This window comes from Tasmannia lanceolata, unplaced genomic scaffold, assembly GCF_043159265.1.
Source record: "Tasmannia lanceolata isolate RefF3 unplaced genomic scaffold, GAP_Taslan_0.1 ptg000002l, whole genome shotgun sequence".
In the NCBI taxonomy this organism is placed as follows: Eukaryota; Viridiplantae; Streptophyta; class Magnoliopsida; order Canellales; family Winteraceae; genus Tasmannia; species Tasmannia lanceolata.
In genome coordinates, this window is record NW_027518679.1 from 26,703,553 (window position 1) to 26,728,001 (window position 24,449).

The window sequence follows — 24,449 nt, forward strand, 5'->3', positions numbered from 1 at the left end:
TTCCTGATTTGGGGACGTTTTGGCATTTCCCCATTTTCCCTGGTGTTTTCTACTTCTACTTTTTGTTCATATGAGTGTTATAGGAGAGGCACTTATAATGTATATGCAGAGACTCGAGATTTGAAAGATGTATTCCAGGAATTCAAACACTTTTTTTCCCAGAAAAAAGGTTTTGTTTATTAGTGGTTTCTTTTTTCCCAGTTTTTTTCCAATTAGATTATGTTTTTTAGTCATTTTCTTGCTTTTAATTTTAGTTTAACATAGATGGAAATCCGGTTTCTAGACTTTAAATCCAGTTTGCTGTTTTCATTCGACCCCCACCGTGACAATATGTTTTAGAACCACACATACATTTGTAATAAATTAACTTCTGTTGGCTAATATTACTTGGCAAAGAAACTGGTTGCTTATTCGTCGGCCTCGTTACAAATGGTTGTATCTATCCATTGCTTTTGTTTCATTAAGCACAGCGTGGTACTATGTTTTAAGCACAGTGTGGTACTGGTGAAGAAATCAGTTGATTATTCATTTACTTTATATTTGAAAATAATTTCTCTTTAATAGTTCTTGGTTTATTGAGTTTCTACTCAAAGCTGCAAAAAGACATGGTTTAGTGGTTATTTATTTGCTGTAGTTCTTCATGATCCATCACAAAACAGAGGTCAACATCCAATTTGAAAAGTAAAAACAAAGTAAATTGTGCCAGTGCCAATATCAGTCCCTTTTCCCCCTTCATATAAAGTTCTGAATTTGATTAAGAATGAATAAAGTATATTTTTTACATGCCGATGTAGATGGCAAGAGGTTGTTTCTGGCATTAAGTTGTCTTATATGTAAAAAACGCAGAATCAAATTAGACAAACTCACATGCTGCACCATCCAACAATAAGAAAAAAGAAACTCATATGATGCACAATGCCTAAATTTATGTGTCTCACCTTACTTAATGTGCATGCTATTAGCCCCAACTATCACCTACACCCTATTTTTTTTATAGATGCACAATTTTCCTTTTTTCTTTCAGTTGATTGCATTTTTATTTTTTTATTTTTGTAGGTATAAACTTCACATCCATCCGAGATTGTGTGGATTCTGAAAATCGATTTTGAGTCACCCTGAAACTACCATCCACCATATGGGGGATTTTTATTTTACCGGGATTTTTTTTTCCCACCATAGTCCGGTCAACCAAACATGGGATTTTTATTTTACCGGGATACTTCCAGGGAGTTTTTTTTCCCACCAATCTCCCAGGAAGTTTTTTGTTCCACAAAAGTCCCAAGAACCAAAATAATTCTGGCATCCAAACGGAGCTGCCGAATTGATTTTCTCTAATCCCATTGTCTTACATCTGATGTTCAATAAATTTCCCTATTTCCCTTTTATCCTTGCTTCCATAACAAGATGTAGGAAGAAGTGATGGATTAAGGAAGGAAATAATCCACAAGTACAAAGCCTGTATTTGTCATAGGAGAAGATTTATTTCTTATTTATTTTTATATTTTTCCTTTCGATTTTTCATATTTTATCAACTTTACTCATATTCCATTACGACACTCAGATTTCCAACAGAGAACAAGGCCATGAAACTGGCTACATTCGATTCAGTTACAAGATTTTCAATGTGGTTATGATAGCCATTATATAATTCTTGATGGAATTATTTGCTTTTCTTTGCCGCCCGTGCAATGCAGGGAGTTTCTAATAATATTTCATTATTGGAGAAATCACTGTGTAATACTTGAGAAGCATCAAATAATAATTCACTATAGGAGAAATATTTAGGATCTTGACAATTACTACTAGAAACTACATTTTATGAATTTATTCCTTTTTGTTGTTGTTGTTTTAAACAGTTTTAACACAACCTTTTAAACATGGAGTATGCCACGTGGCACTCCCTTTGTAACCCGAATCTATATATATCTTGCAAATATAATTTTTCTCGCCCATTAATTCCTAATTTGTCTGTACATTTAGCTTTTCTTTCTTTCTTTTTATAGGGTTATCAACATTTATTCTCATGGATCTCTTTTACAATGCATCTTTATTTAAAACAGATTTAAAGCATTTTTTTTCTCACCCCGTGCATCTCATGGGTCTGCAACTAGTTTATTATATTTCAATTGATGAAGAGATCATTGTGAGGGATTTCATGTGAACTTTATTTATATTATTATGGACAGTTGTTAATAGGAAAAGTATAGCTAAGAATACACCATCTCCTATAATTGTTTGACTCATCTAACCCATTCATTCTATAGATTTGTGATTAGGATTATGATTTGTGGTAATGGTTAGGATTATTGGTTATCATTAAGATTATGATTTGTGATTATGGTTAGGATTATTGGTTATGGTTAGGGTTATGATTTGTGGAGGTTTAAAATGGATGACTAGAAAATGGGCTTCTATAGATCGAATGGTTAGGATTATGGTATGGAGATGGTTTATAAGGAGCATCTTATCTATGTGAGGTGCTATAGAATGAATGGGTTGGATGAGTCAAACAACATGGAGATTGTGTATTTATAGTGGTAGCTCAGGCTGAGCTATAGCTCATGAACGCCGCCCCCATTGTTAATAGTGGTTCCATCATGACTTAGTCTGAATTTAACGAAGGGTGATGATAAATTTGCACCCACTGTAGGATAATTCACACCCCTTTAACATCAAAAAACGTTAAATCCACCACATATCCTCCTTTAAAGGGGTGCAAATTATCCTACAAGAGGTGTGAATTTATCATCGCCCCTAATGAATGGAAGATTTTAGTTGCTCGGTTTACAGGTGACGTTGATTCAGTCAGCCTGGCATGCCCATGAGGTTGATTCAGGGTGGGCTATTCTTCTAAGCAGATCTTGAATATAGAACTTTGGACTGTTTTAGAAAATGATTTGAGAACTCCGTGAGGGTGTGGGAGTGGGCAAGGGTTAGTATATGGTCTTGTAGAGAGGGCAGTCCAAAAAGACTGGCATCCTAGTCGTGCCAACAGACTTCTTTTTTTAATCAATTCCTGCCGAATAGTTTGATGTGTGATTTTGACTATAATATTCCTGCAATCGTCTCATCTTAAGCCTATGATAATGTTACGATTGGATGGTTAGGATCATTTGATCCTCAATATGAGAATTCATTGGATTCCTAGTCACCTGGGTCAATAGTCTAAGCTGGTGGGCGATGTGACATTATATAATACATTCATCTTCCTCATCTCATTCCCTCAGGGCTATACAAAAAGCAGTTCAATTCACTCTCTTGTGTTATTCAAGAAAAAATTTAACATGGGTGTTACAGGTTTCAGCTTGGAGATGGAATCTCCGGTGGCTCCCAGAAGAATGTTCAATGCCTATGCCATGGACTCTCACAATATACTCCCTAAGATCTTACCTCAGGTCGTTACCGGCGCCGCGATTATTGAAGGAGATGGTGGGGTTGGAAGCCTCAAGCATTTCACCTTCAGTGAAGGTTAGTTATTAGCTTCTGTACATGCCTTGGCCAATTTTCGGTTTGGATTTTGATAATCCATTTTTTAGTCCAAAACTGATTTTTGGACTCAAATTTACGTTTGATTTTTTAGTCCAATAATCGGTTTTGGACTCAAAATCGATTCTCAAAGTACAAAATGAGCAGGGATTTGGTGTCCCATACCAATTTGCACTAATCAATTCGCGGATAAACTTTGTTCCAAATTGCCAAAAATGGAATTCCCAAAATTAAGATCTTTATTCACAACTCATTCCGGTGAGATTCTAGGCTTTTTCGGGTTCGGAGCGTTGGGAATTGGGAAGGAAAAAGACTACCCTTCACAAAATTCACAGTTCTATAACTATTTGAGGCAAAAAAATAATAAGATAAGTGATCTGCTAACCAATTTCATGGAAAGGAAATTCATCTAATAGACTTGTGATTCACCCCGGACCCGATGTTAATCCCATTGACCCATGTTCTTTTATGATTAATGAGGTATTGCATGTTTGACAACCTGTTAATCAAAGATCAGAGGTCCTCCTAAGGCACTATTGGGATTGCCAGAATTTTCTGGAAAAGTTTGGAAAATAAAATCTTTTCCAAAATTTCCTGTTTTTCCATTGTTTGAAATGTAACTTAAGCCATGACAGTTCAAGTTTGATTTACAGGGACCTTTAATTCATAATAATGTCTTTGAAATATATCATTTCTCTCTAAATTGTAGATACAAAAAAATTCCCACAAGAAATATTTTTCTTGCAATCCAAACAAAGGATATACTGTTAGGAATCCTACCAATTGCCATGTGTGATGGCTGCCATTCAAAAATGGCTGCCACATGGCTTATTGTTTTTCAACAGTAGGTGGCCACCTACGATGCCCTTTGTCAAAAATGGTAGGCCACCTACCATGGTGGGCTAATTACCATGGGTGGGTTCCATATTTTTGGCTATACATTGCCCTCCACCCTTCATTGTAATACACAGCAATAGAACGAGAGCAAAGTGCTCTCGGGATAGAAAAGGGAGAAAGAGAAGAGAGAGAGAGTTCACTCCAATAATTTGGAGTTCATCTCTGGGGTTATTTTGTGAGTATTTTGTACTGGTTTTTCACATTTTTCACTGTGAATTGAGCGGTGAGAAAAAATTGAGGTTCTCAGATAGGGTGATATTTCCATATTAATGGGATCTCAAATTTGGGCAGAAATTTGAAATGGTGCTTTATCATTTATTTGATAGTGGAATTTTCCCAGATCTGTCTCGTGGTTTTTCCCTCTGCTCTAGGAGGATTTTCCACGTAAATTTGAATGTCTCTAATTTACTCTTTTCTGCTCATTATTTATTATTCTTTAGTGTGGCTCACGATACAAGGAGTTTATGTTATTTTACTCCGTTATCAATTCACACTAATTACTGGCCCGATCCCAAAAAGTGGTATCATAGCCAGGTTATTTCGGCAGTAATTTTGTGTGAATGGAGGAAGGCTATAACTCTGGTACCATGATTAAGCTCACAGCGACCAACTACACGCTATGGAAACAAAAGATGGAGGACTTGCTGGTTTGCAAGGATCTGTAAGATCTTATTGAAAGAGAAGGAAAATCTGTTGCTACAGAGAAACGCTCAGAAGCCCTGGCGTGGGCAAAGCTGCACAGAAAAATTGTCACCACTAATAAACAGTGGGTGGACAACAGCTTCTTTTTCCATGTCTCCAAAGAGACATACGCTTATACTCTTTGGACGAAGCTGGAGAATCTCTACGAAAAAAAGTCAGCTCAAAATAAAGCTTTCCTGTTCAGAAAACTTGTGAACCTGAAATAGAAGGAAAGGCGTCATGTTGCCGAGCATCTAAGCAATGTTCAAGATCTTGTGAACTGATTGGCCACAATAGCGATAGTTATCGTTGACGAACTGCACGCGTTGATGCTATTAGGCTCTTTGCCTGGTAGCTTAGAGACTCTGGAGGTGTCCTTGAGCAATTCTACTCCAAATGGAAAGCTAACCTTAAATGAAGATACAAGGAGAAAAGAACTAACGACCAAGCTTTTCTCATGGAAAGCAGAAGAAGGAGCAAAATTCGAGGACCGAACGGCCATGGCAAATATAGAGAAAGATCAAAATCCCGAGATGGCAGAAAATGCTATCACTGTGATAAGTCTGGCCACATAAGAAGATTTTGTAAGATCTTGAAGCATGAACGGAAGGATGACAAATCCCAGAAAAACACCAATGCAAATACTGCTCCTACGGTGTCTGAAGATGAAGATGTCGCACTAACAAGCAGTGAATGCAACCGTGTTAGTGACTCTGACGCTGAATGGGCTATCAATTCAGCAGTCTCCTATCATTGTGTTTCTGGAAAGGAACTCTGCACCTCATACAAAGCAGGAGACTTTGACAGTGTGAAGATGAGAAATTCCAGTCGAGCATTTCCGTTGCCGAAATATTGCCATAGCCTTCCTGATCCAAAGCATGCGTAGAGATCAAATTAAGGCGTAAATCAGGAACATGGTGTACCTCCTTTTGCATTAATGTGCATCTGACATCTGTCTTTATGCACACTTCGCCAATTCCAATTATCGATGCTCGACTGGAATTCTCCATCTTCATACTTCCAAAGTCTCATGCTTTGTATGAGGTGAAGAGTTCCTTTCTAGGAACACAATGATGGGAGGCTGTTACTAACATGATTGCATTCACCACTTGTTAGTGTGGCATCTTCATCTTCGGATACCGTAGCAGCAGTATTTGCATTAGTGTTTTTCTAGGATTTGTCATCCTTCCGTGCATTCTTAAAAAATCTCCTTATGTGGCCAGACTTGCCACAGTGATAGCATTTTCTGCCATCTCGGGATTTTGATCTTCCTCTATATTTGCCATGGTCGTTCGTTCCTCGGTTTTTGCTCCGTCCTCTGGTTTCCGTAACAAAAGCTTGGCCGTCAGTTATCCTAAGATCTTTTCTCCTTGTATCTTCATTTGAGATACTATGCTTCACCATTGCCAAGGTTACCTTTTCATCTAGAGCAGAATTGCTCAACGACACCACCAGAGTCTCCCAGCTAATGGGCAAAGAGCCTAATAGCATCAACGTGTGCAGTTCGTCGCCGATAATTATCGTCATTGTGGCCAATCGGTTCACGAGATCTTGAACATCGCTTAGATGCTCGGCAACAGGACGCCCTTCCTTCTATTTCAGGTTCACAAGTTTTCTGAACAATAAGGCTTTATTTTGAGCTGACTTTCTTTAGTAGAGATTCTCCAGCTTCGTCCAAAGAGTATAAGTGTCTGTCTCTTTGGAGACACGGCTAAAGACTGTTGTCCACCCACTGTCTAATAGTGGCGACAGTTTTTCTATGCAGCTTTACCCACTCCATCTTTGGTTTCCATAGCGTGTAGTTGGTCGTTGTGAGCTTAATCATGGTACCGAAGTTATAGCCTTCCTCCATTCACACAAAATTACTGCCGAAATAACCTGGCTATGATACCACTTTTTGGGATCGGGCCAGTAATTAGTGTGAATTGACAACGGAATAAAATAACATAAACTCCTTGTATCGCGAGCCACACTAAAGAATAATAAATAATGAGCAGAAAAGAGTAAATCAAAGACATTCAAATTTACGTGGAAAATCCTCCTAGAGCAGAGGGAAAAACCACGGGACAAATCTGAGAAAATTTCACTATCAAATAAATGATAAAGCACCGTTTCAAATTTCTGCCCAAATTTGTGATCCCCAATAATATGGAAATATCACCCTCTCTGAGAACCTCTCTTTTTCTCACCGCTCAACTCACAGTGAAAAATGTGGAAAACCAGTACAAAGTACTCACAAAATAACCCCAAAGATAAACCCCAAATTATTGGACTGAACTGTCTCTCTTTCTCTTTCTTCCTTTTCTATCCCATTACTGTGTATTATAATGAAGAGAGGAGGGCTTTTCATAGCCAAAAATATGGAACCCACCCATGGTAGTTGGCCTACCATGGTAGGTTGCCTACCATTTTTTACGAAGGGCATGGTAGGTGGCCACCTATTGTTGAAAAACAATAAGCCATGTGTGGCAGCCAGCACAACATGGCAATTGGCAGGATTCCTAACAATTAGTGTGAATTGTAGATACGAGGAAAATTATAAGAAAAAATTTGCCTCGAGAAATATTTTTCTTGCAATCCAAACAAAGGGTATACGGCATAAATCTATGTTTCTCATGTGCAGCTATTCCCTACACACACGTGAAAGAACGCATGGATGTAGTAGACAAAGACAACTTTGAGTACAATTACACTGTTATCGAAGGAGGAAACGTTGGGACAAAACTAATTTCATCTGTTTACCGAACTAAGTTTGAGCCTTTTGGAAATGGAGGGTGCATTATCAAGGCCTCTGCAGAATATGAAACCATGGAGGGCGTTGTGTACACAGAAGATGATATTAACGTCGGAAAAACTGGAATGATGGGTTTGTTCAAGGTTTTAGAGGGCTACCTCTTGGCAAGCCCTGATGTATGTGTCTAAACTTGAATTTTAATTCAAGCTTTGTTTGTGTCTCTTTTATGTCATAAACAAATGAGTATTGTATTAAGAGAGAACAGTATAATGTTTGGTTTTATTTTAATAATAATGACGTTGTATCTCTGGAATGTTTGATTTGAGCTTGGAATTCGAAGAGGCCGGTAACCACTCCGCATGGGCAATTTCTTGCTATATTTTATTTTTCATTTAAATGAGGATTACAAGTGCAGGGAGAGTCACTCAAATAAAGAGTCACAGGAAGCACCCAATTTGGCTAGGCGATTCACCAAATAGTTAGCACTTCTAGGAATAAAGAAAAAAAAGAGAACTCTCTATCCTAAAGAAAAAAAGAGAACTCTCTAGCCATCAATGGCTTTTTGCAAAAGGAAATTTGGTAAAACAGTACCTCAAAATATCTGAGATAGTGATATGGACCCCTTTGAAATTCAAAGGGTTCCATTTTGCTTTTCCTGACAAGGTTTTTGACCGAAATACCCTTCCACCCTAAAAATACCCTTTGAATTTCAAACTTGTCAAAGGGTTCCATTTTGCTTTTCCTGATAAGGTTTTTGACCGAAATACCCTTCCACCCTCAAAATACACGTTAAGCCATAAAAAAGGGATAAAAAAGTGTTCCCTTCTTTTTCTACCAACCCTTTACCTTCCCCAATCCCCATTAACGTCTGGAATAAAAAAAAAGTGAGTTTTATTTTTGTCCTCTTAGGGTTTGTGCTTGTAACCCCTAATATCTCATTTAATGTGTTTGATAATTTTGTCTTTTTATGATGGTGTATAAGGGTGTATTAAGGGTTTATAAGGGTTTATAAGTGTTATTAATGTTTGATGGCCTTACCATTGAGTTGAACCTTTGTATGTATTTCATAACTATCGTGATTAGGGTTGTCTAATGGTGTCTAAGCGTTGATAAGTGTTATTAATGTTTGATGGCCTTACCATTGAGTTGAACCCTTGCTAGGTATTTCATGATTGACGTGATTAGGGTTGTCTAAGGGATTATCCAAAAAATAATCCCTTTTTTTTTTGCTTTGATAATCCTGTAGAAAACCCTCATTTGGGTTCTGGAAACCACCTTTTAGTCCATGATCCTATTTTATTCCAATTTGTACAATTGAAAACACCCTAGATAAGCTCTATTAAGCCACAACTTTATAGCCTCTTTTAGAGTCTTGAAGTTTATGTTAGAGAGTTTAGAGCCCCTGTGTAAAATTACAGAAAAATGCCTGAATCAATGGTTTCTCTTCTTTTACACTATGATGGACATTTGAAGGATGAGGTTTATTGGAACTATGTCGGGGGAAGGAAGGCATTGTTATCGGTTTCCCGCTGAATTAATTTTGATGAATTTCAAAGTGCAATCCAAAGAAGAATTGGTATAACAGAAAAGAATGTTTTACTATCGATCAAATGTCAATACGTTGTTGATCCATATATAATCACTTTAATCGACGTTGATGATGATGATGTCCTTCAAACAATGTTGAGGATGTTTGACAAAGACATGTTCAATTCTGTGATGATATACATAACGAAAACCATAAGTGAGAACGGTAATAATTCATTGAATCTGTCAATGATTCCCCCAAACAATGTTTGTATTAGTAGAACCTCTATTAATCCTAACATTCCATCTACTTCGATTCCGCTCCAAGAACGTGCACGCGAACGGAAAAATATCAAACTTCGCCTGCATTTTGAAGTAGACTTGCAAAAAGACTACGAAAGTGAATTTGTAAGTGAAGAGATCCTTGATACAAGTATAGGAGGTGGTCCAAGAGAACGCTGCATAAGGTACTTTTGTACTTTGGTAATCTTCCAAGACTTCCATAGTTCAAATTATGAACTAATCATATGGATTAAGGCTGATTATATATTTTCAAACTATACAGGTCTCGATTTGACTTAAATGAAACATTGGCAAGTGGTTTGCATGCTAACTATGTTATCGGAGGTATAGATGAGTTACAAAATATTTGAGATCAACGCACCATAAGGTATTTTTGTTGATTGCAATCGGTGTGTTACCGGAGGAACACATCTGGGAGAAAAATATCTAGGAATCTTATTCATTGCAATCGGTGTCGATGGTAAGAACGGTTTATATCCATTAGCATTTGGGGTGGTGGAGACGGAGAATGAAGATAGTTGAGAGTGGTTTTCCGAAGTTGTTGAAAAGGCACGTATTGCCAGAGTAGATGAATGTATTCACTATATGCTCCGATCGGCAGAAGGGGTTGTTGCAGGCAATACCTACGGTATTTTTCAATTGTTATCATAGTTATTGCATGCGTCACCTCGCTGCCAACTTCCGGTTCGACTTCAAAGATCTTCTACTTGAGAGATTGTTCTGGAGAGCCGCAAGGACATTGAGGGAGAGTGTTTTCAAAGAAACAATGGAGAAGATTAAGGCAAAGAATGAACGCGCACATAAGTGGATAAGTAAAATTCCGAAGGAAAACTGTGCTAGTTTTTGTTTCAAGGGGGATAGGTATGATGTATTGATTACGAATAGATCAGAGTGTTTCAACGTTGTCTTGAAGTATGCCAGAAAATTGTCGATTGCATCATTGGCAGAGCACACCCGACATCAGACTACCCAGTTCATTCAGGATCGTCAGAAATTAGGTAGTAATTGGCACACAAAGTTGACTCATTACGCAGAAGAACGTATGGAGTCATCACTAAGGGAGAGCTACCAATATACAGCTTATCGAGTAGGGACTCATGAATTCGAAGTAAAGTCCCTTGAAACTACAGATTCCGTCGATTTGATAACTCGAATGTGTAGTTGTCGTGCCTTCCAACAATATGGACTTCCATGCCGACATGCAATCGCAGCCATTAACATCACAGAATTCGATCTGTACGATTACTGCGATGAATGTTTTGATGTAGAGAAGTATTGGGATACATACGCTGAGGTTGTGCACGCAACACTAGATCGGACACAATGGCATGAAAGTCTCGAACCGTTGATGAAAATATTACCACCGCTTGTGGATCGACCGCCTGGAAGGCCACTTACGAGAAGAACGGATCGCGAGTTGAAAGGTGGATTACATTACAAGTGCACCCGATGCCGACAACTTGGTCACAATAGAAGTTGCAAAGAACCTCCCATCGTCGGACCGAACCTTGATGAAACTGCTATTGGACCTTCTGCACCAATACTCACGAGGTCGGGTGTACCTTGTCAAGCTCCCTTCTTTGCGTAAGGGTGTGGGTTTTTTTATGAGAAGTTGTATATGATTTTTTTTATGTACTCATATACTCTTACAAATTTTTTTGTTATTTTGTAAACAGTGGCTGTATTCAGATACACTTATAATTTTTTTGGAGTAGAAGTCACCCTATTTTTTAAACGGTAACGGATCAGTTGCAGAGTTATTACATTGGGTCCCACAGTTTGGCATAACTCGATCTGATATGGTCAAGTAATAATAGAGGTCCCCTACATCCCTGGTAATTTCTAAATTTTCATGTGTGATACTCCCATTTCATCTCTTGGTCACCCCATTTTCATATGTGATACTCCCATTTTCCTTGACCTGGTAACCCCTTCCAGGCCCAATAAACATGAACTGAAAATTTTCCAGGTGTGATAACCTCATTTCATCTCTTGGTCACCCCATTTTCATAAGTGATACCCCCATTTTCCTTGACCTGGTAACCCCTTCCAGGCCCAACAAACATGAACCGAAAATTTTCCAGGTGTGATAACCCCATTTCATCTCTTGGTCACCCCATTTTCATATGTGATACCTCCATTTTCCTTGACCTGGTAACACCTTCCATGCCCAACAAATAAGAACCGAAATTTTTCCAAGTGTGATAACCCCAGTTTCATATGTGAGAACCTCATTTTCATATGTGATACCCCCATTTTCCTTGACCTGGTAACCCCCTCCAGGCCCAACAGACATGAACCGAAAATTTTTCAGGTGTGATAACCCCATTTCATTTCTTGGTCACCCCATTTTCATATGTGATACCCCCATTTTCCTTGACCCGTAACCCATTCCAGGGCCAACGGATAAGAACTGAAATTTTTCCAAGTGTGATAACTCCAGTTTCATATGTGAGAACTCCATTTTCATATGTGATACCCCCATTTTCCTTGACCTCGTAACCCCTTCCAGGCCCAATAGACATGAACCGAAAATTTTCTAGGTGTGATAACCCCATTTCATCTCTTGGTCACCCCATTTTCATATGCGATACCCCCATTTTCCTTGACCTGGTAACCCCTTCCAGGCCCAACAGATAAGAACGAATATTTTTTAAAATAAACAAAATTGTGTGAGGGGTATTCATGTAAAAAAACATGTCAGGAAAAGTAAAATGGACCCATTTCACAAATTTGAAATGTGGGGGTACCGTTTCACTATTTTCGTTATTTTTTGAACCCTTTGGACCAAATTTCCTTTGCGAAATTGCCTAACAAATCCCATACACACAAGCATTTTGGGCCCATGTTATGCATGGATGTAAAATGGTGGGCCGCACCCATCTAAACAAGTGTAAGATGGCGGGCCCGCTCTAATGCACAGGTTTGGGTAGAGATGCTGGCCCCACCATATGCATGAGTTTGGGTAGGGATGGTGGGCCACACCCTATAAATATATGAGGTGTAAAATGGTGGGGCCCACCTTATGCGTTAGTTTGGGTGAAGATGGTGGGCCCGCCACATCAAAACATGTATAAAATGGTGGTCCCCACCCATGCTAGGCATGATTATGAAATATTGGGCCCCACTCCGCCATAGCTGTATGAGGTGTAAAATAGTAGGGTCCACCATATGCATGAGTTTGGGATGGTGGGCCCATCAAATCAAGTGTAAAATGGTGACCCCAACCCATGCTATGCTTTGCTATAAAATAGTGGGCCCAACCCAGTGGTGTAAAAATGTTGGGCCCGCCCATCATTTCCATGAGGTATAAAATTGAATTTCTAGGAGAGAAGGTTTTCTAATAAAAATTTCTCCTGGAAAGAAAATGAATGACGACAGAAAGAAACATGGTTAGTATATATTATAGATAGATCATATTATACTTAAAATTTTATATTTTTTCTTTTTACTTTGGGTTTTGGAACAAACTCAGGAAGACCTGTTTCTTACTTTTTTCAAACTTTTAATATATGCCCCATCTTCTACTTTTTAAAATTTAAGTTTTTACAAATTGACTCTGTCACACATCTCTTTGTTTGTATTCTTAAGAGTTTGCTTAAATAAAACACTGACGTTTGGAAGCTGGAACATAGTCATCAAGAACATCTGTTATTTACACACGTGTATCTTACATTTTATTTTATTTGTAATTTATGTCCCATTTTGCTACTTTTATCAAAGGAAAGAAAGATTGAAATCTATGTGCTTTGATTCTCACATCATTTTATTATTTTTATAGTTTTACTAAAAAAATATGCATCTAGAGTTGTGAGGTGAGACCAAAACGAAAACCCGTTTTAAAATTGAACCCAAGAGTAGGATTAAAAAAATTCTAGTGCTAAAAAGCAACCAAACATGGGATGGGACGAAAATTTTACTGGCAACCAAACGGAGCAAACAGAATCATTGTGCAGAATCATTGTGCTCGTATGTTGTCTTTATTTCCAGAATGAAGTGTAAGTGTTTTCCATCAGTTTTTTTTACTACAAACTAATTCTCAAAATCCAAAACGAACAGCTCCTTATTGTCCTGAATTTGGAGAGACTCTTTAAGAATTCAAACAACCTTATATAAAACCCATTTAATAATCAGTTTTTGACTGAAAAATCAATACTCAAAATCTAAAACGAACATGTCCTTAATGTTCATATTCATGTGATTCAGCTGACCCATAGTTTAAGGAGGGAGATTGAATTTAAATGGCATTTGGATACATGCATTTATAGACTCGTTAAGACTCCAAACAACCTTAAATAAAACCCAATTACTACTTCATTTCTCTAAACTCAAAGCTAACCAAAGCAATTCCATATCTTGGGGGATTTCTCTTCCTTTCATTTTCAAATATCCCTGTAAAGACGATATGGGTGAAATTGGTTTGAGCTTTGAGATGAAATGTATGGTGAGTGCCACTAGAATGTTTCAGGCCAGTGTCATAGACTCGCACAATTTCATGCCTAAATTCTTTTCCCGGGTCATAAAGAGTGGCGAAATTATCGGTGGAAATGGAGGAGTTGGAAGTGTCAAGCATTTCAAGTGTACCGAAGGTTAGTCCAAATGAACTCTTCATTTCTAACTTTTTTTTTTTGGTTTTTGATAAAAATAAAATTTTATTGACTAAGAAACGGATTACAAGTGCACTTCGAGAGTGGTGATTGTCCCAAATGCAATAAGGCCACGTTTGGACACCTCATGTTTGTGTATTTGGATTTGGATTTGAGTTTTGGATACCAAATACATCAATCATCCTCATGCTCATGTTGTACGAGAGAGAGAGAGAGAGAGAGAGAGAGAGAGAGAGAGAGAGACGTCTCTCTGCTGCTGCAGCAAGGTCGAGGAGCAGCGAGGGTGAAGGTAATGGCCACAAATATTGATCTCCAAATAATGTCTTGCAGAACAGATTTGAAAATTGAATTTTATTTTTATTTTTTTCACTGATGTAGCTGATTTGGAAATCTAAGGATCTCATCCGGTTCCAAATCTCAACTCCAAATGTGAGAAATCCAAATCTAAATCTTGTGGCTATCCAAACGTGGCCTATGTTAAATTGTCGGTGCTTCCAAGGAGAGGAAAAGCCAAGCAAACACATCTTTCATTTCATCCATAAGATGGCTAGTCTCCACAGATAGTCTCTTTCTTTCATCCATAAGATTGGCTTGTCTCCACAGATAGTCGCTAATCCCTTTCGCCCACAAGACGGTGTTAGAGGAATTGATTTCTGCTTCCAATCTACCTTCCATCTGCTTTCCACATCTCCGATCGCTTTCCCAGCTTTTACTGTTTTTAAAATGCATGGTTCCGTGCCATAGATTACAACCTGTATGACATGATGTACGGGATCATAAGTTTGATTGCTTCCATGATTTCCATTTAATTTCATAGGATTAATGAGGTTGAATTCGGCATATCAATCAATTAACATCACAGCCTTCCAATCTTGATAATCAACCATTCAACCCACACTGAAAACTTATTCTTGGACATTCAACCAATATTTTTGGTAGTCTAGGGGTAATTTTGTCATTGTAGTCAACCTAAGGATATCAACCCTAGATATAAATGCAACATAAAAGCCTCATTTGAGGGATAAACGGTGAACCGAACCAAACCAAACCGATCAAGATCGTTTCGGTTATGCCCCCTGTCGGTTCGGTTACGGTTTGGATTTTCTCCAAACTGATGGGATCGGTTCGGTTCAAAAACCCTCCCTAAGCTGAACTGGACCAAAGCGTGTGCAGCCCTATATTGTGTGAATGGTAGATTGGGTTTTTGGGATAGATTAGGCAACTTAATTGAATTAAGATGATATCTTTCAATCTTTCTAACTTTCTATTCTCATCCCCTAAGTGCCCCATACAAGCATTGTATAAGGTTTATTGTAAAGGAACTGATATATTCGCCCTTTTTTTTTCCCTGGGACAGCCGCCTCTAGGGTAAAAGAGTAGTCAAGATACAGTACTAAAGGGGACTGTCCCAAGTAAAAAGGAGGTGAATCTATCACTTCCCTTATTGCCACCATCTAAGATTAGTGATTTTTTTTTACATACACCAATAACTTATAGTCTAGCAAAATTATACATGCTAGGAATATAATACGTGTGTATTCTCTATGTGCAGTGGCACCCTTCACACATGTTAAAGAACGTGTTGATTTGCTAGACAAAGACAACTTTGAGTTCAGATACACTGTTATTAAAGGTGCAGACATTGGGACAAAACTCATTTCCTCTGTTACCCACCTTAAGTTTGAGCATTGTGGTGAAACAGAGTGCCTTGTCAAGGTCTCCGTAAAATTACACCCTATGCATGGTGTCAAGTACACGGAAGAAGAAATCCAACTTAAAATTCTTGGGATGTACAAGATTGTGGAAGGCCATCTCTTATCAAAACCTGAGATTTACCCCGAATGTTTCTATAATACGATCCAACTGCTCTGATCATTTGTAGTCATGTCTACTTTCTTTGGATGAATGTATTCCAATGTATTCAATAATATATGAGGAGTCGATTTCAACTCGGTTGGGACTAAGTGTTAGCCCAAGTGTTCTCATGAGTTCAACCAATCATCTTTTTCTTGTTGTTTTGATGCTAGCAAACCTAAATTGATTAGTCTTTATGGACTAATGTGTTGCTTTGTAGTGTTGTACCCTAGACAGGACTTGACATGTCATATCGTCATTACACAATACAACCAACACATGGCTTGAGGATCAACATGCACGAAGGATCTAAGTGAGCTTGCATACATTGGAGACATCATTCTTTGAAGGTGTCCAAGCATAGAGCTCAAATTGAGGATCTCATAAGCAAGCCTAGCATATGCCAAGAGGAACTTGAAGATGAATAAGTGTTGGTGATTATCTCAAGCATTCATAGTGAAGATTCATTCAAGAGAGGAAGTCACATGTTCCAAAGCTATCTCAAGAGTTCACTTACAAGTTCAAGAGCACAAAGTAGACCTTTGAAGCCAATGCAATCAAGGGAGTTCAAAGCACCTTATATTTTTAGATTGTATTGGAGATCTTTTTCAAGTGGTTTTGCATTTCAAAGTGTTTTTCAATTTTCCTTCAAAACCAATCTTGAAACATATTTGTACTTCATGAAAAATCATTTTCAAAGGTTCTAAATATTATAAAAATAAAAGTCCATATCTCAGGAACCAAAGCCCTAGTGCTAACCAAAGTTTACAAATGGAAAGACATAACATTGGCATTTGAATTATGAGTCCAGCACCTTAAACCTGATTTAACTGGTCCAAAATATTTTCAAATATTTTTGAAGATATTTTTAGCAAATAGATCTCATCATTTCCATTCAAATCAAGTATGAGAGCGTCAAAATCCGATAAGAAACGAGTGAGATATGACTTTACAAAACGGGCTGAAGAACCAGTTTTTACAACCGCAGATGTCCGGACTTCGTCCGTCTGAAACTGCTTTCGAAAATAAAAAAATAACCGAGCCAAAGCCGGACGTCCGGGAAACCAGACGTCCTTCCGTGACGGACCGAGTCGCGATTTTGAAATTCAAACGGTCATATTTGCCGGTCGTCCGGACTTTGTCCGCGACGCCATGAAGACCGAAAATTAGAATTTTTCTCAAACTACAACTATATATACATCTTTAAAAATCCTAAAATATAACTCCTTGAATTTTTGGAAAGATTGAAAACTATTGTTAGAGCCTTAACTTTCAAATCTACAATACACATCTATTTGAAGAGGTTCTCTTTAGGGCTTCCTTGTATTAATCTTTTGGAGAGTTAGTGAGCCATCATCTTTGTAATATCCTACAAAGGAGGCAAAAGAGTACTTCATCTTCCTTTCCTACTCATTGTAAAGAAGGGTTGCGACCCTTGGGGAGTTTAAAGACTCGAAGAGAGGGGCTTTAATCTCGACCGTTAAGGAGAGGTTGTTGGCGAGTGTGGAAGACGCGGAGCCATCCTCGTGTATCAAAGTTGACTTGTAAGGAGCTTTAATCTTGGCCGTTAAGGAGAGATTGTTGGTGAGTGTGGAGGACGAGGAGCCATCCTCTTGTATCAAAGTTGACTTGTAAGAATCCTTAAAGCCGGGCGTTGTGTGGCCTTCGAATAGTGGTACCCTTGAGTGTGACCTCAAGAAGAGTGGACGTAGGCCTTGGGTTTGAAGGTCGGACCACTATAAATCTTGCGTGCAATCTTCTCCTTCTTGAACCAATATAAGTTTCTTGTGTGTGTGTTCTCTCTCTCTCTCACACACACCTTACTTTATCTTGTTTTGATGTTTGTTCTTTATTTTGTTTTACTTGTATAAATCATCCACAAAGTGTTTCTCAAAAGAACTAAAGAGAGTAAATCAACTAGGGTTCCACCAAGTGTTTGATAAAAGTCCTAAAAGAAATCATTCATCTCATTCCTTTATTTTGTTGTTGGATTTGCATTTTATTTGTAATCTTCAATCATCCACCAAGTGTTTTGATAAAAAGATTAAAAGGAAATAATCAAATAAGATTTTCAAAAGTCACCTAACAAGTGTTTGTCAAGAGGCCTAAGAGAGAATATTCATTTAAACTTTTGAAAACTAACATTGCAAAAGTTTATTAAACGGATAAATTTTTTATAAGACAACAAATTCCCCCCCCCCCCCCCCCCCGATTGCGGAACTGGGACTTCACTAAGTGCATTGCCCAAAATCAGCTCATTCACTTTAAGACTAGTAATAATGTATTACTGTATTACTAGTCTCAAAGTCATTCCAAACCAGGGGTGCAACTCAGGTCGGGCCAACCCTAACCCAACCCAAGAAAGCATTCCCTCAACCCTAACCCGACCCAACCCAAGCCTCGGGATGAGGATTGTCAACCCTAACCGAACCCGCCCCCAAATCAGCTCGGGTTGAGTAGGGTTGCGTTCAGAATCATCTAGGGCCAAACAGAAAAATACAAGAAAGAAAAACATAATCCTCAGACATGTTAAAATTAGAGGACGGAGGTCGGGTTCGGGTCGGGTTACCAACACCTCCAACCTAACCTAACCCGAATTTAAATCGGTTTGGCTTTTCGGCCCTAACCCTGGTTTGAGATTTCGGTTTCGGCATAAATTTCGGACCTAGCTGAAACCGAAATTTCAACCGAAATCCCGAAATTTGGTAATGACGGGCGAAATATTGGTTTTTTGGGCTGAAATTTTGTACAGGAATAAAAAATTAATATTTTCTTTGAAATTTCACCGAAATTTTTGAAATTTCGTTCGTTTCGAAAATTTCGGATTTCGGTTTCGGTGTTTCTAATTTCGGTCGAAATTTAAAACCGTGGCCCTAGCACAATCCAACCCAAGCCAAAATCAGGTAGAACAGAAAAATTCATGAAAGAAAAACATAATCATGAGAAAAATCATGATAAAATTAGAGGACGGAGGTCGGGTTCGGGTCGGGTTGCCAAACCCCCAAACCTAACCCAACCCGAATTTAAATCGGGTTGGCTTTTCCCAACCCTAACACAACCCAACCCAAGCCAAAATCAGGTAGAACCCGTCCGGTTCGGGTTGAGCCCGACCCAAGTTGCACCCCTATTCGGATATTCCAAACACTTCAAATTACACTAAAAATTCAATTTTCAAATACACTAGCATTTACAACCGTGTCTCATCTTGCTGTTGCAACATGTCTTGGACACAGCAATCACTAATCATTTCAAATTTTTAAATTTTAAAAATCAATTGGGCTTAAGCCAAAGCACTCAAATTTCTCGATCTTTGAAATTTAGGCAGGATGTTTAGTCCCAAATCAACTTAACTCTCTTGATCCCAAAATTTGAAGCCTATATAATGTATTCAAATAATTATATTTCGAATATATGCTAAAAAAAAAAAAAATTTAAAAAAAGTCTACTAGCGCCGTACACGACCATATTTTGATAATGGGACAAGTCACTTATTTGCTGCTGAGAGCATTTTTTATTTTTATTTTTTGGAGGTAAGCTGGGGTTAGGCAGGACCCCTACCAGATATATTGAAAAAATAAAGGATTACAAATTCAAGGGGGCTTAAAGGCCAAGCAAAGAGGAACAGGCACCCCAAGGCGTCGAAGGAAAAGAGAGAGGGCCTTTATAGAGGCATTAAACATGGAAAATTAAATTACAACCTATAATAAGGAGCTCCAGTGGAGTCGAGAACAATAAGATCCAGCAGTAGAGGCGGGATGTCTTGAGCTTGAATATTATCTCCTTTGCAGATGCAATCCGTCTTTGAGAGAAAATCAGCGGGCTGATTTCCTTCCCTCCAAAGATGGGTGATCTTCCAATCATTGAAGGTGTTAAGAAGGGATTCAATTCTGCCAAGAAGCATGATAGCTTTCCAGGGGCATTTAGACTCCTTTGAGATGGTTTCAACAGCAGAAAGAGAGTCAGATTCCACCCAGATTTTACAAATGTTTTTGGATTTGGCTAACTCGGGCCCATGACTAATAGCTTGAAGCTCCAGGATGTTGATTTCTGATTTAGCTTTCTGAGAGGAGAATAGAGTTGTTGCAGTGCCGATGTGATCTCTAATGATGCCTCCGATAGAACCGTCTGAGTCGGTGAGCGACACATCGGCATTCAATTTTGACCATCCATGATCAGGTTTTTGCCAGACGCAGGACTGCATTTTATCCTTTTTCTGAAAGAGTGGGAGGTCGGAGTTTTCAGAGAAGAATTTGGATCGAATTAGATCTCCATCATTCAATTTCAAAAAACAGAGGCGGGATCTCACTGAGTGGAGGATGTGCTTGAGGATAGATTGCTTGTGAGTTTCTTCCTTTTCATGTACTCTTTTGTTTCGCTCGAACCAGGGAAAGAAGATAGCAGTTTGAAAAGCTAATCTTAGAGCAGTAGCTGACTGACCTTTACAACGGGAACAGCTCCGGAGCCATTCCTCTTCAAAGAGTAGTGATCTTTTTGGATTTTTCCTGAGATTGAATCCCCAAAGGACTGAGTTCCAGACTCATCTAGAGTATGAACATCGAAAGAAAATGTGATCAAGTGATTCGTGTGCGGCATGGCAAAAAGGGCATTTGAGATCTCTGTTTGGGCCAAGGAATCCGAGCCTATTTCTGGTAGTTAATCTCCCATGAAGAGCCAGCCAAGCAGTAGTAGCAAATTTGGGGACATGACCAGGGAACCAAATGGAGGGTGCCCAGTTGATCCGAGGAGATTTCTTCCAGATTGAATTCCATGCAGACTTAGAGTCGAATTCTCCTGAGGATGATGGCTTCTAAATAGCCATGTTTGAGGGACCAGGGGTAATGATGGCTGTAGAAATGATCTCTTTCAGGTCTTGGAGATGAGGGTGCCACGAATTGCATGAGTATAACTGACTTACCTGGACATTCTTTGGATGGATGTTGAAGGAGCCAGCAGAAACGAGATCAGAAATAGCGCCATTAGGGTGCCAAGGTTGCTTCCAGAAATCGACGCCTTTACCATCATCAATAGTATAGCAGACAAGCTTCATCATTATCTCCCTAGTCTGGGGGATCCCTCTGAATCCCCGCGAGGGGGAGGAAGGCATTGGGATAGTCCAGAGATTCTGTGATCTGATATATTTGCGGGAGATCCAATCTTTCTAGAGGGAAGGCTTGCCGGAGGCTAAAGCCCAGAACTGTTTCATCTGCCCCACCTGGTTGATATCTCTGAGGTGTCTAATACCTACTCCTCCCTCAGCTTTTGGTTTGCAGAGATTATCCCAGGCAATATTTTTGGTTTGATTAGACCCAGAACAGATAAATTTTTTGAAGATTTTCTCAATTTCCTCCAAGATTTGGATAGGCACATTGATTACAACCGACCAATGGACTTGGAAGGAGGTTAGAACCGTTTTGATCAACTCAATCCTCCCAGCTCTAGACAAGGTGAGATTATTCCAAGCAGCTAATCTTTTCCGTATTTTGGAAACCAAGGGAGAGCAGTTTTTGGCTGAGAGCCTGGAGGTGATGAGGGGGAGCCCGAGGTAACAGATGGGTAAGGAACCAGAAGGAATACCAAGGATATAGCATATGAGGTCTTTTTAAAAGTTGTTGGAATTGTTGAAGAAAACCTCACTTTTTTGTCTATTCAAGGAGAGGCCAGAGCAGTAGGAGAATCTGTCCAGGCAATTGACCAGAGATTGGGCAACATTCTGGGAGGCATTGCCAAAAATGACGACGTCATCAGCGAAAAGAAGACGGGAAATGTGGATATCTTTCTTGGAAAAGGGTGTGGAAATGGTCTTTGAGAAGATTGCTTCATTGAGGATGCAGTAAGCATTTCCATATGGATGCAAAAGAGAAGGGGGGAGAGGGGATCACCTTGTCTAAGCCCATTAGACGAGGGAAAGAATCCTTGAGGAGAGCCGTTGATGAGCACAGAGAAGACAAGAGTGGATATACATTTAGTGACCCACCTGCACCACGAGTCCTTGAAACCTATTTTTTTCATGAAACAGATAAGAAATTTATGACAAACACTGTCAAAGGCCTTCTGGAGATCAAGCTTGAGACACATAGAGGAAGATTGGGATGCTCTATGGAAGTTGTGCAGTAAGTCATGGGTGAGAAGGATGTTTTCCTGGATTGATCTACCCTTAATGAAAGCAATTTGATTCTGGCTAATAATATCGCCTAGGACACTACGGAGCCGATTAGCCAAAATTTTGGAGATAATCTTATAAAGAAAGTTGCCGAGAGCATTTTGGGCATTGTAATACTCTGACTGCTGGTTAAATAATATAAAACATGGGGCAGTGATAAATCGACCCCCTGAAATCGTAAACCGACCCCATCTCTCTCTCTCTCTCTCTCTCTCTCTCTCTCTCTCTCTCTCTCTCTCTCTCTCTCTCTCTCTCTCTCTCTCTCTCTCTGCCCAACCCACCCCAAATCAGCTCGGGTTGAGTAGGGTTGGGTTCGGGATCATCTAAGGCCGGACAGAAAAATTCATGAAAGAAAAACATAATCCTGAGAAAATCATGAGAAAAACATAATCCTGGATTCGGGTCGGGTTGACCAACTCTCTCTCTCTCTCTCTCTCTCTGCCCAACCCACCCCAAATCAGCTCGGGTTGAGTAGGGTTGGGTTCGGGATCATCTAAGGCCGGACAGAAAAATTCATGAAAGAAAAACATAATCCTGAGAAAATCATGAGAAAAACATAATCCTGGATTCGGGTCGGGTTGACCAAGACCCCAAACCTAACCCAACCCGAATTTAAATCGGGTTGGCTTTTCCCAACCCTAACACAACCCAACCCAAGCCAAAATCAGGTTGAACCCGTCGGGTTCGGGTTGAGCCCGACCCAAGTTGCACCCCTATTCCAAACATTTCAAATTACACCAAAAATTCAATTTTCAAATACACTGGCATTTACAATTGTGTCTCATCTTGCTATTGCAACATGTCTTGCACACATTGCAATCACTAATCATTTCAAATTTTCAAATTTTAAAAATCAATTGGGCTTAAGCCAAAACACTCAAATTTCTCGATCTTCGAAATTTAGGCAGGATGTTTAGTCGCACATCAGCTTAACTCTCTTGATCCCATAATTTGAAGCCTATATAAGGTATTCAAATAATTATATTTCGAATATATGGTAAAAAAAAAAAAGAGTCTACTAGTGTCTTACACGACCATGTTTTGATAATGGGACGAGTCACTTATTTGCTGCTGAGAGCATTTTGGGAATTGTAATATTCTGACAGCCGGTTAAATAATACACAACATGGGACAGTGATAAATCCACCCCCTAATATCTCATAAGGAGGTCGATTTAAGATATATGGGGTCGATTTATCAGTGCCCAAAACATGGTGAGTTCATCGCATTACCGAAACATAGTCGGCCAGTTATATAACTTATAAGTAACCTTAAAAACATTCATCCAGACTCCAAAAATTTAATATTTTGTGCGAAAATTGAAATGAAGAAAATATCGAATAATAATCATCAAAACATTAGCCTTGTGTTCTTCACTGTTCTTGACTGAGCAAAACAAAACCTTCGGGTTATTCTATGTATACTTAACCAAATTCAATGTATAAGAATGCAATTTTAACATCTACTTGAGGAATCAATAGCTCATAGATAAAAAAAAAAAAAGGATAATTACATTTACACCCCCTCTAGTTTCTTACACATCCACTTCCACTCCTATAGTTTAAAACGTAACAAATACACCCCTGTAGTTTCAATTTGTTTAAGGTTTGCCCCCTCAGCTGAAGGTTCGTCCATAGATTGAAGAAGGGTTAGGATGATCCGATAGAGCTGATTTTTTGGGCACACCCTATCTATGTCAGGACCATCAAATGAACGCTTTAAATCATCCAAAGAATGTGGGCCAACATTATTTGGATGATTTTTTGGTAGTGTTTGGATTCGGGTATGACCCCAAAGCTGTTAGTACTCTTTAACAGTGGAGTGGATAAAAAATAACCAAAATAATATATGGCGTTAAAGCCTTTAAACTAGTCTTATCTCATCTTTTCTGCTAGGTAAACTGCAAAATCAAGACCAAAGCTCTCTTTTCTGTTTCTATTACTTCTAATATGGATCTTGTGTCTTTACCATGATTAGCTTATCTTAAGAAAATGCATTGAAACCCCTCTCACACAATTTTCTAATTTTAGGATTATATACTTTCACAGTAGAATTCACCATCTTGGTTTCATTTTTAACTTTTTTTTACAGGCATTACACTTTTCTAAAATTTCATCTTTACAACCTTAACAAATAAATATAACAATAAAAATAACAAAATACATTTCACTTCCACTAGTAATAGTAAAATCTTTAGTAT

At 38.8% G+C, this 24,449-nt stretch overlaps 3 protein-coding genes across 3 annotated transcripts; all 3 read left to right on the forward strand.

Moving 5' to 3' along the window:
- The first annotated feature begins 3,198 nt into the window (after window positions 1-3,198).
- LOC143849137 (pathogenesis-related protein STH-21-like) lies at window positions 3,199-8,104 on the forward strand. The gene is made up of 2 exons (XM_077358218.1): window positions 3,199-3,468; window positions 7,688-8,104. Exons 1-2 carry the CDS (start codon window positions 3,285-3,287, stop codon window positions 7,984-7,986), a joined length of 483 nt encoding a protein of 160 aa, XP_077214333.1. The 5' UTR covers window positions 3,199-3,284; the 3' UTR covers window positions 7,987-8,104.
- A 2,092-nt stretch (window positions 8,105-10,196) lies between these two features.
- On the forward strand, window positions 10,197-11,216 carry LOC143890071 (uncharacterized). Its single transcript, XM_077394617.1, has one exon. It carries the CDS (start codon window positions 10,197-10,199, stop codon window positions 11,214-11,216), a length of 1,020 nt encoding a protein of 339 aa, XP_077250732.1.
- A 2,817-nt stretch (window positions 11,217-14,033) lies between these two features.
- On the forward strand, window positions 14,034-16,107 carry LOC143890080 (pathogenesis-related protein 1-like). The gene is made up of 2 exons (XM_077394629.1): window positions 14,034-14,217; window positions 15,788-16,107. Exons 1-2 carry the CDS (start codon window positions 14,034-14,036, stop codon window positions 16,105-16,107), a joined length of 504 nt encoding a protein of 167 aa, XP_077250744.1.
- The last annotated feature ends 8,342 nt before the right edge of the window (window positions 16,108-24,449 follow it).